Consider the following 12,476-nt stretch of genomic DNA (forward strand, 5'->3'; position numbering starts at 1 on the left):
AGCCAAAGCCCCAGGTCAATGAGAGGAGTTGATGCTGGTGTGCTCTCCATCATTCAACTCCCCGTCAAAATCATTTTCTTCCCTTGGTTTCCCTCCAAGCAGGGAAACCATAATCAATGTGAATCAAACTTGCCTTTGCGGCATCCTTTGGAGAATTTTCTCCAATTGAACAAGCCTTTCATACAGATAAATAGCTTTCTTCGGTATCATTGTGAAACTTAGAATGATTTCCCGAATCAAACTTGCAAGTAAATTACTAGGAATCAATAAAAAGTGGAGAACTTGATAGTAGAGAGAGATAAAATGACAATAGATTTTACTTGAACATTATCAAAGAGTAAAACCCAAAACCCACAAAGGGAAAAGTAGTCACCACTCATTAACCACGCAAAAATTACATAAAAAACTCATATATAAAGGAAAAACAGACCTCAAACCCCTAGTTTCATCCTACCCATTTTATAGAATCAATTTCAGTCCTTGGAAACCTAAATAAAGCCTAATTTCAATCTTAATGTAGCCAAGGTTTAAGATTACGATTTCGGTGTGCATTTCAATCATCATGAAAATGGAAACATGTCGGTTTCCAATAGAAATTTCAGTGAAAATCCTGTAAAATTATGGAAATGTATGGAAACATATGCAAATGATGGACATTTAAGATGGAACTTCAGGAAGTGTTAGAATAAGCACTAACACACAATAAAAAACCATCGCATAAGCAAACAAACACTCATAGTGGTTTAACATCGAATACCTAGTGATATGGGCTATCATGCATGTGTGATAATTCAGTACATATCACATACCATATTTCACATGAATTCATATAAATATTTATGCATAATACATACAGCTCATTTTGCATGCAATCCGTATAAATATAATTATGTAAAACATACTATATAGTATATTACAAATACACTAACAGTTTAGGTTTCACTATGCATTTTGGTTTCGGTATCTGATTCGGTGGGGATGGAAACGAATATAATACATACAGCTCATTTTGCATGCAATTCGTATAAATATAATTATGTAAAACATACTATATAGTATATTACAAATACACTAACAGTTTAGGTTTCACTATGCATTTTGGTTTCGGTATCTGATTCGGTGGGGATGGAAACAAATACATTTTGGTTGTTTAATGTCAATTACAGTGGAAATTTAAAACTATGAGTGTAGCCCAAAATAAAAATATAAAGTGCTTTACATGTCTTGTAAAAAAAGGTTCACTTTTTCATCGCACAGGGCTTGCCAAAACCAACTAAAAATGTTGCTATAAATTATTATAACTGAGTTTTTCAATTTTAGTGATGAATGAAGCTTTCTAAGGCCTAGTATTGACCAAGGTTTTAAATTTCGGTTTCAGAGGTAATTTCGGACCCAGCCGAAATTCAGTCCAGAAGCCCGATATTTCGAATTTTTGGGCCGAAATTTAGGCCACGGTAATTTCGGCTGAATTTGGTAAATGAATAAAAATTAATATTTTTCTTGATTTGGTACGTTTTGACAATTTCGGGTTTCGGCCTCGGCCTTGACCGAAATCCGAAATTTCGGATTTTGGACGAAATTTAAAACCTTGGTATTGCCGTTAGTTTGATGTCTTCGTTCCCCTCCAGCGTACTTTTGGATCCCAATTAACGATCTTCTTCTGTCAAATCATCTTTGTCGAATTATGGTTTGTTCATGAACTTCGTTTGTTTTACCTGCCCTTAGTAGTTAGGATAGATTTTGAAGAAACTTTTATATATTTCATTTCAAACTTAAAATGAGTGTTTTAAGTTTCAAATACACTCCTTTAGAGAGATTTAAAGATGTATTCAAATTTTAGTGATACATATGCATCATAATGTCTCTCCAAACAGTAGTACCGGTCTGTCTAAAGCAGTCATCCAACTCCCAATGCCCCACTAGAGATCCAAAGGTAATGCAAACAAAATTCAGAGTCCATGACCGGGTTAGATTTTGGTATGATAAATATTCTTCCCTTCCTTTGAAGGAGCTATTCCTGAATTTGTTTGTGGTATCTGCTTCAAAAGAGGCCTTAGTTAAGGAATTCTTTGAGGATACGATTGTGTGGTTGCCTGCATTTAGGCGCAATTTCTTTGACAAGGAGCTACAATCGGTAACCAGGCTTTTTTGAGTTACTAGAGGGATGCTACAAAAAGAGGGTTGGGTCAGATAAGGGTATGGGTTTGAAATACTTTGGGGGAGTTCTCCGTCAAATATTTCCCAGAGCAGCTAGAGTTTGGCCTATTCAAGATCCACCCATGGTTTGTGTTTTTGGATGGGCGGCTCTTCACAAGCTGATTCAGATGGTGGATTTTTTGCGGGAGCGGAAGATGTTGATTATAGATCATTGCACACTATTCTTTGAAGATGGGGAATCAGTGAATCATTTATTCATCCACTGTAAGTTAGCTCGAGAGATTTGGAGTTGTGTTTGGATAGAGTTGGAATATCATGGGTGTTCCCAAGAAAATCTCATAGATTTATTGGATTGTTGGAAACCGACTCCTTAGAGGAAAAAGGGAAGATTTTGTGGAACATATCCTTCCTTGCAATAATATGGGTATTGTGGAAAGAAGGAATGCTAGGATATTCAAAGGGTATGCAAAGAGCTCTTCTTATTTATCTATCCGGGTGACGGCTCTAACAATTGCTTGGGTAAAGACTCTTCCAAGGTTTAAGTTTGTATCCGCTTTCGACTTATGGAATGGGTGGAGGGAGGTTTGCTAAAGTTCAGAATTGAGGCCTTTGATTGTTCAAGTGTGGGAGCCTCCAACTCAAGGTTTCCTCAAGCTTAATTTCGTTGGCTCTAGTTTTGGAAATCCGGATCCTGCAAGTATAGGAGGAGTTCTAACAGATGATGGGGGATCAGTGAGGTGGGCCTTCTCAGGCCCCACTAGAGTGGCTGACTCAAGTGAGACGAAGGTGCATGAGGTCCACCAAGGCATCAATCTTCTACTGGGAGAAGATTTAGATAAAGTAGTGATGGAGGGTAATTCCCTTCATGTGATCCGTTGGTTGAGTGGCTCCCATGTATTCCCTTGGAGATTTGCCGAGCTATTTGATGAGATTAAAGACATAGTGGGCGATTCGAGTATCTCCTTTCATCATATCAGAAGATCTGTTAATGGGCAGGCGGCTAAGCTTACTAGGGGAGGGTTAGTTTGGGGGCTGTAGAACAGTTCGATTTCCTACCGTCTCGATTTTTCGTCTCTCTGCTAGCTTCTATTGAGTTATACAGGATTTATTCCTTGTTTGTTTTCTTTTATTTTGCTTGTAACTGACCATCTCAGTTCTTTTCCTTCAATGAAATTTCCGACCACTCAAAAAAAAATATATACAATCCTTTGGTGTTCTGAAATGGAAATTAAAAAATAATAATCCCATAAATAAGAAGTATTTTCTAAATTAAAAAAGAAGCATGCCAGAAGAGCACTTCTGCTGAATTGTGGAAGCAAGAATAATTCAGCTTCCAACATGAGCTTCCAGCCCTTCTAAGAAGCTTCAGATAACTATGGGTAAGACTAACAAAAGAAATATTAAAAGCTGAATATGGCTTGGGAGAGAAATGAGTCAATGACTACGAGGTGAGTTGGGCAAAAGAGTGGCGCGTTTAGAATGAGATCTTTAATTGGATCAAGTCCATGTAGCCGCATTGTCTAGTCATTACTACCGATGAACATAATGACACGGAATGCCCAATTTGAACAAACTTCAACAATTAAAACACTCACAAAGGTCCTATGTCGACTGGTCAATTTCAATAGTATCCTTTAGAGCAACGTTACTACAAAATGAAGCAATGACCAGAATAAGAACTTTATGACCGAGTTCTCTAACATCTAGGAATTGACACAATGAGGCGTAGCCCCTGTTGGAGATAACACATTTTAGGTGCGTCCCACCTTTGCCCTTTCTTAGTCAATATGTTTTAATAAAACATTGCCTTTATCTTGAAACACACTGGATAAAACCCCTCATAATATGCAATACCTCAACAATAACAAAAGAGTTCACCTCAACCACTAATCCCAAAGCAATGGTACAAGACCCTTCAACTTCCAATGACTAACACTTAGCAGGCACTTTCAAATATTCTTAAAAGCTTTCCAATCAATAAAATGAAACTTCTAAATGAAAATATATGTAAAAAAAAATCAACAGCAACATATATTCAAAAACATACTTGTAAATTCTAGGCATTAATGACATAATATATTTCAATAGCAAGACAAAATAAAATTCTAGACTAAAGATTCTGGGCTAAAGATATTTAAAATGATGCAGCCAAGGCAAAATTTTTATATGAAAAAACATTTGCAAATATCGGATCCATAGTAATAAAAAAGCATAGGACAGTAAATTTTAGAAAAAGAAAAAAGGGGACATATACATATGATTTTTAGAAAAAAAAACATTGGGGATACAGGAAATAGTTCTTTTAGAATTTTTTTTTCATGTATGACAGCATAGCCACTAGCAAAGGAACCATTCAATGGCTAATGTACGATATCTGTTTGAAATGAGCCAAGCCATGTAATTCTTGTGAGAATTTACTATGTCTTCAAATCAAATACTAGAATTTTTTTATAAGCTGGGAGATTTCATGATTTAATAAGCATGAAGATACTCGTTTCCTAATTGAATCATAGAGCTAATTTGTACAAGGCGACAAACCTTGGAAATCCTATAAGTGCAACACGACCATGGCCAAATTTTGTAACTTCAAAGCCCTCCCCAGCTCCACTAGAACCCTGATTCATGATTTTTAAAAGTAAGAGTGAAACATACTAATGCTAACTAAAATGTATGAATGAACAAATATATATATATGAACAACATATACAGGGCGGGCTTGCAAAGGAAAAATGCAACCGCTGGTGCAAGAAACCGTCAATATCATGGCCGTTATAGTGTTACACCACAATGCAGAAGTGTACATAGCATAAGTCATGAACATAGGCTAAAAAAGAAATTTGCATACCTTTGGAGGCTCCAACAATTGTGTCCTTAACTTTGCTATCTTTGCCTTGAGTTGTCCAAGATGGTACTCTATAGGTTCGGTGGAATAAGATAAAAAGAAAAAACAATCAATAATTCAAAAATCATAGAGAAATTTATTACAGAATGCAAAGCTCAATTGCCAAATGCATTGACTTCAAATACATTTCTCAAACTAAATGCACCTCAATTGCCAAATGCATTGACTTCATATACATTTCTCAAACTAAATGCTTGACAATGAGACCTCAAGATATTTGAAATAATGATCTCTAAGGACATGTCTGTAGCAAGCATAAAAACAAGAAAGAAATATCTCTTAAAAATTAACATACTAAATAGGATCCCATATCTAGCAAACCAAAAGGAGGAGAATTGCTTATATTTTCTCAATGGAGCTAGGCAAAAAATGTCGATATTGATGCCTGTCAAGAGAGCTATAAGATTAACAAAAGAGTAGAAGAAAAGAGAAGTTGGAGTGTGAATAGAGAAAGCTCGTGAGGTTGGAAAGGAGCATACTACACATCACGACTTTTTCCTTGTATTTATTCAACAATAAGTTGCAAATATTACAATAATTCCATTAGTAAGTGAAAAATAAAGAAAGAGGTTGTTCTACCCTATGACATACTAATAACCATAATAGCATAATGTAAATAAACTTCAACACACACCCTCAAGTTGAAGCAAAAATGTCTCCCATGCCCAACTCGGCACAAACACTCAAACTGAACATGACCAAGAGATTTGGTAAATATGTCTACTAACTGATCTTTGGACTTCACAATTCACATATGGAGTAAATGTCTGCTTACAAGAGACCTTTTCTCAAATAAAGTGACAATATACTTCAATAAGTTTAGGCCTCATTAAATATGGAATCGCTTTGCTATATGGGTCGTTACCTGGTTGTTGTAGAAATTGAAGATGGAGAATAAGAGAAAGAAATAGAGGAAAACAAGAATATGAAGAAAGAAAGAAAGAAAGAGAAAAAGAGGAACAGAAAGGGTCGTGGACCTGGGCATGCTTCCATCATAGAGCATCCCTCTTTCATTTATTAAGTGATATCGGTCTGTTTGGTTGCCGGGTTTTTTTTATTCTTGGGACTTTTGTGGGATTTCCTCAGGAAACCCACGTTTGGTTGGTGGGCCCAAAATAATCCCAGGAACCAAAATAACCCCGCACGAAACCCGAGGAAGGGAAAAAATACTCCTAGGAACCAAAAATAAGCTTGAGAAGAATTTTGTTCTTCCCAACAGTTCAAGCAACCAAACAAAGCATTTTTTTTTGCCCACCATAGTCCGGTCAACCAAACATGGGTTTTTTATTTTACCGGGATACTTCTAGGACTTTTGTTTCCCACCAATCTCCTTGGATTTTTTTTCTCCCACATAAATCCCAGGAAAAAAAAAACCCCGCCAACCAAACAGAGCATAAGTGACATTTAAATGCCATAAACATGTACTAAGAAGTAAGAAATAAAGCACAAAACTAATATGAACCTAATGTATCTTTCAACACCTCCCCTAAAGCTACTGCACAAATGTCGAATATGTCCAGCATGCGAAGAATGTCTTGAAAAGGACCACGAGGAACAGCTTTGGTGAGAATGTCAATGAGCTAATCTTCTAATCTAATGTAGGAAACAGTAATAATCTTGATCTCCACCTTTTTCCTAACAAAGTAACAGTATACCTCGGTATTTTTGTATTCTCTCATGTAACATAAGTTAGAGGTCATGTAAATAGTTGTCTGGTTGTCACAACAGAGCTTCATAGGAATGGCACTCTCTACTCCCATCTCTCAGAGTGTTTGAAGCCACATAAGTTGACAAATCACACAAGCTATTGCCTTGTATTATGCCTCGACACTAAGCCTCAATTACCACATATTTCTTTCTTTTCTATGTGACTGATTACCACCAACAATTGTGTAGTAGCCACTAATGGATCACCAATCAGCATGTGAGCTCCTTTTTCGATGCAAGCGGTCTTGTGAACGTCTTCTTCGACTATGAAGATTTGGTTGTAGCCGGAGTAACAGTACATAAATGAGAGGATCCCATGCTTAGTTATTCCATCAATCAACAAATTGGCCATCGGCATGGGGTATTGATCCTTAGAGGCCTTCCAGATTATATTCCTATATAGAGGTCTCCTTTATCAAACAATTACCGACAAGGCCATAATAATGATCATTGAAGTAACCAGTCCTGTCAATGAAAATCTCCAATATCATCACCGACCCAGCCCACTTCTACCCACGTGTACCAACAATTCACCAAACTCCGTCTTATAAAGCAACATCATGAAAAAAAAAGGGAAATGTTATCCGCACTACCATATTTTGATGAGGGCACTCCTCACTTTATTAAAAGTACGGTATGGCCCGCACCATAGGATGATCCAAACAGTCCATTAAATAGGCCAAAGCCTAAATAGGTTGTGCCCCAAAAAGCATTTCCATACGTTAATCCTAACCGTCCGATCTGAATGTTAAAGGGTTGATCCTAACCTTCTATAGATCGGAGGGTTAGGATCAACCTATGGAAATGATTTTTGGGGCACAACCTATTTAGGTTGTCGCCCATCTAATGGATGGTTTGGATCATCCTATGGTGCGGGCCATACCGTACTTTTAATAAAGTGAGGAGTGCCCTCAGCAAAATACAGTAGTGTGCATAACATTTCCTAGCCCCTCTTTCACGGCTGTTGCCTGGCATCTATCATAAACCACATACACTATAATTCCCATCCTAACCAACACAACCTAGCAACCAAAAAGCCATATGCGAAATTGGGCTTTGTTTCATTTTATGAGGATGAAATTGTGATGGATATTCCCTTTTTTAGAACCAGGTGTATAAATGAAACCCTTATAGCATCAACAATTATTTTGTGTTATAATGAAACAAAGAAGAAAAAAATACCCAAGACCAAATCAAATCGGAGGTAAAATGAAAGAAAGAGGCTCATTGCAGGAGATCCTAGTGAAGCTCTTGTGGTACTGAGTACTGACTAGCCTCAAGTTGCACCAGAGCTTCTATCAAAGTTGTGCTTGATGGAAACCATCGATGGGAGACTCCACGTAGCCCAAACTCTTCCCGAATGACGATAACTCCTAGATAACAACCTTCAATTTCGAATAACCTCTCCAAGAATTGTTCCCCAAAATTCCTTCTTACCTCAATCACCCATTTAAAATATAGCTTTGCATCCAAAACTTGGAAGAGTATCACACATTCATACAGAAAGAAACTAGAGGGCTGATAGCTTGCTAAATATGGGGTAAGAGTAATGTAATAACTACAGTTCATATGTTAGATGTATAGACTTTTGTATTAGTTTGGTGGCTCTTCCTCTTTGTATTGAACTTTTTATTGTAATAAATTTTATTCACTTACTAAAAATCATCCACAAATTATTCTAAACATGAAATGACAACTAATCAGCTCCAAGCCCTTCAATATTTTATAAATATAAGAGAAATATTGACCCTTGAGACTAAGAACTTCATAAGTAACTGAGGATGTAACCAAGTACCTGTGGCTTTGTTTTTTTGTGTGCGTGCCATTTCGGCTTCAATTTCTTTTATCCTCTCTACAATGCCCATCCTTGTTTGATATATCTGCCAGAAGAAACAAAAAATAAATAAATAAGCTAAAAGTGTGCTTGCAACGTTGAGAGGTTCATAGCGAATTACAAACAAAAAAATTTCACAACAGTACCACTCGAACAGCTTAAATAAGTGGTCTATATTGGAGCCAATCTCAACATGGACTGTTAAAAATCAGAGAAAAGGCAAATAGCACTACATACTAGAGTAAAAACTTTCAAGAGTGCAAAGAATAAGATTAGAACACAAGGAGAGAGGAACATAAAAGAAATTTGACTGCATAAGTAGTTATCAAAACATATGAGACAACTAGTTTTCAAGGGCATGTTTTTACTTCTGCATTACAAGGATGTAGCTATTACTAAAGCTGTATAATCTGTGTTAAATGGATTTTCTAAATGGGAGAAGTACCCATGTCGCATGTGTCAGATTCCAAGTACTTCAAGATTCAGTGTGAAACATTTAGTCTCCTTTATCTATTCTGTTAAATACTACTAGCACAAATCTACAACTACCACATGCTTTGACTTTTGAGTTTTATCCATGCTAGTAGTAAGTTTTTCATATAGAAATAAAATATTATATTTATTTAATCTATCAAAATTCACAATATATTACATGTTGAACGCATAATATAATGTAAAAGAATTATATTTTAGAATTGATTAAAATAAATTGTTGACTCCACGAATCCTTTTTATGAGGTTTGTCGAATCTAATTCTTGGTACCTGTGTCAAATTCTGACACGTGTACCCATAGCCATGCAACATAGCATATAATTCACCATAAATTAAGCCTCATTGTAGTTCTAAACTTCAACATGTTCACACAGATCAAAAAATTTCATGAGAAACAGTTCAATACAGCCTTTTCTAAATTTTAAAAAAAAATGAGATGCTCTCTTAGGGTGCAGATAACTACTGCTAATGAAATATTAAGACTTGGATATTACATCAAGTTCCAACTACAAGAAGAAGAGAAGAGAGAAGAGCGAGCTATTGGAACAATAAGGAATAGATTGGAAATAAAGTTCGAGAAGAGCTACTGATGGAAAATGAGCAACGAAAGAAATAGAATCACCAAGCACTAGTGCACCTTTGAAATATGGATGCTTTTGAGTACATAACATACTTAATAATGAGTGTAGATTGCCTTTGGACACACAAGTGCGATCATTCTAAATGCAACAGGTCTGCAGATGTGAAAATCCCCTACCCCTCAGACATTGGTATTAGGGTCACAGAGGAGATAAGAAGTGCCCGTTATAACACACTGCCACTGCTACAACAACAACAAAGCTGCAGATTCCTGTCCCACACTATCTACCGATTTTGAGCCTGCTTTTACCGCACCGCTTTATAGTAAAAGGGGAAAGGAATTGAGGATAGAACGAGGGCTCAAGAAGGCTCTGATAGAGATATTATTGGCTACTACTGTGTATTTTCATATGGTCTGTTTTTTCTTCTAGATTATGTGGTTCTGTGTCATATGACCCACTGGTTACCTAGCCCAGAATAAAGAACCCATAGAGAATATCAAAAATAGTAAGGAATCCTTACTTAACTGATCTTTCGCACCATTGAGCCCTCTGATTACTTAACCATTTTCTGCAGCTAGTGCGCCCCTATTAGTAAGATGTTTTTGGAGCTGGTAAGGCTCTTCTAGCTACTTTAAGAAAGAAGACCTCGGTGATCGTCCTTCCACGTATCTCAATTCTCACACAACTTTTATATTTCTTCTAATTAGACTGACCGCCATTTTTCCATCCACTTATAAAACCGTACATAATCTATCAATCCTCCAGCAGTCCACAGCTAAGTCTCCTAAAAGGAAATCTAAAGCAAAAACTCAGCCCAGAGACAGAAGAGTTACAAACTTCTAAGGCTCTATCTTCTTCCCAGCCTCTTTCACAATGAATAATTGCTTCATTTTGAATGCTAGGGTGGTTAAGCATCCAGATAAAGTCACTTATCTGAAGGCTACGATAAAGATTCTAGAGATAACAATAGAAACACTTCATAATCAGTCGTTGAAACCGCAACGACTCAGCCCAAATCTTTTGGTAATTGACTCAGCATTAAATATACTCAATACTAGAATCGCGTTAAAAAAAACAAAACAGAACAAAAAAAAACCTTCCTATTGTTTTCCTATATAAAAATCATGATAATATTCCACTACTCAGATAGAGATTCCATAAGGCCATAATAATAAACATGGAAGTAACAACTCATGTCAATGAAAATCTCCAACTTCTTCACAGACCCAGCTCAGTTCTACACACGTGTACCAACAATTCACCCAAAAAAACCCATCTTATAAAGAAAAAGCATGAAAATTTTAAACAGAAGAGAAATCTTTTCACAGTTCTTGCCTAGCATAAATCATAATCAAAATACACTGTACTTCTCATAGTAACCAATGAAACCTAGAAATCAAAAATCTATCTACGAAATTGGGCTTTGTTTCCTTCTATGAGGACAGTAATAAGACAAAAAGATCTCAGAATTGCGTTGCAAAAAGGGGAAAAGGATGAAATTGTTTTATTATAAATGAAACCCTTTTTTTTTTTGAATAATACATGAAACCCATGTAGCATGAACAATTATTTTGTGTTATAATCAAACAAAGAAAGGGCAAGACCAGAGAGTGAATCGAATCGAGGATAAAAGGCAAGAAAGAGGCACATTGCAGCCAATTAATGGGAAAAATTAGGGTTTTTTAGATGATTACCACTGATTAGAAAGAGAACTTCGAAAATCCTTTATTATCAACGAAAGAATCTGAAAGTGCAAATGAGAAACACAATGAGAGGAGTGAGAATCGGAGGGCTCTAAGCTTTTTTATAACGTTGTGGGTTTTTTCTTCTTTTTCTGGGAAATGATATAGCACAACCAATTTTTAATAATTGCACGAACTAGTATTGTCTTTATCATTTAAAGATCCAAAAGCTCTCACAAACCTATAAAAAAAGAAAAGACAAGGTGAGTTTGTGCAATTAGTAAAACAAATTGTGCCCATATCACTTTCCTTTTTTTGATATGCCACACGGTACCTTGGTGCTCCGTGTGGGCCACCACAAGGGGGATCTCGAAATGAAGGATCCCACACGGCCACGCGGATAAAGGCTAGATCAAGCCCTAGTATCAGCAGTCCAATTTTTTTTTTATGAAGAAGTGATAATAACACTCCTTCTTGATCGAAAGGTTAGGATTGTTTTGGCATCCAACATGTTGTATGGTCTATTTGATTGGCATGAAAGTACTTGATAGAGAGGAAAATCTTTGCCTTTATGTAGGCTCAACTAGTAACTAAGGACTACACATTCGTGCCCGATTAATGTTTGGTCGATGCAGCCTGCATCCTAGACCTGCTAGTAAAGTACTGATTAGCAAGCGTGTAGGCTCATTATCTTTTTTGCCATTAGGCCCTCCATTTTAGCCCCATCAGTATACAACTCATTACTTTATAAGTGGGTGGCATTGATCGGTGTACATTGGCCCCCATCCTAGCCGTATTAGTATAAACATGATCATTTTCCATTTTCCTTATGTAGAACATGTTAACTTACCAACTTCTCTAAAAGCTTAAGCTGTTGCGGAAAGACGTTATTTATCTTTTATCCTTTATTAACACTCCCCCGCACATGTGTCCCACTTGGCAAACACGTGGTACAGGTGGTCCCACTTTCGGCTGACTATCGCATGTGGATTTTTACTATCAGAGGGATTTGAACTCGAGACCTTTGGCTTTGATACCATGTTAACTTACCAACTTCTCCAAAAGCTTAAGCTGTTGGAGAAAGGCGTTATTTATCTTTTATCCTTTGTTAACATAACAA

General features: G+C 36.6%; 1 protein-coding gene across 2 annotated transcripts in view; it reads right to left on the bottom strand.

Moving 5' to 3' along the window:
- LOC143893123 (developmentally-regulated G-protein 1) overlaps nt 1–11,520 on the bottom strand; it is a 43,501-nt gene extending 31,981 nt beyond the window's left edge. Inside the window, exons 1-4 of one of the 2 annotated variants that reach the window (XM_077398103.1) lie at nt 11,369–11,520; nt 8,562–8,646; nt 5,003–5,070; nt 4,696–4,772 (exon numbers count right to left, since the gene is read on the bottom strand). In XM_077398103.1, the coding sequence (XP_077254218.1) occupies nt 4,696–4,772; nt 5,003–5,070; nt 8,562–8,631 (215 nt within the window). In that variant the 5' untranslated portion in view covers nt 8,632–8,646; nt 11,369–11,520. Of the gene's footprint in view, nt 1–4,695; nt 4,773–5,002; nt 5,071–8,561; nt 8,650–11,368 lie in introns of both variants that reach the window. The other variant, XM_077398102.1, reaches the window with a different exon arrangement.
- Nucleotides 11,521–12,476: the final 956 nt, after the last annotated feature.

Source organism: Tasmannia lanceolata, unplaced genomic scaffold (assembly GCF_043159265.1).
Source record: "Tasmannia lanceolata isolate RefF3 unplaced genomic scaffold, GAP_Taslan_0.1 ptg000015l, whole genome shotgun sequence".
In the NCBI taxonomy this organism is placed as follows: Eukaryota; Viridiplantae; Streptophyta; class Magnoliopsida; order Canellales; family Winteraceae; genus Tasmannia; species Tasmannia lanceolata.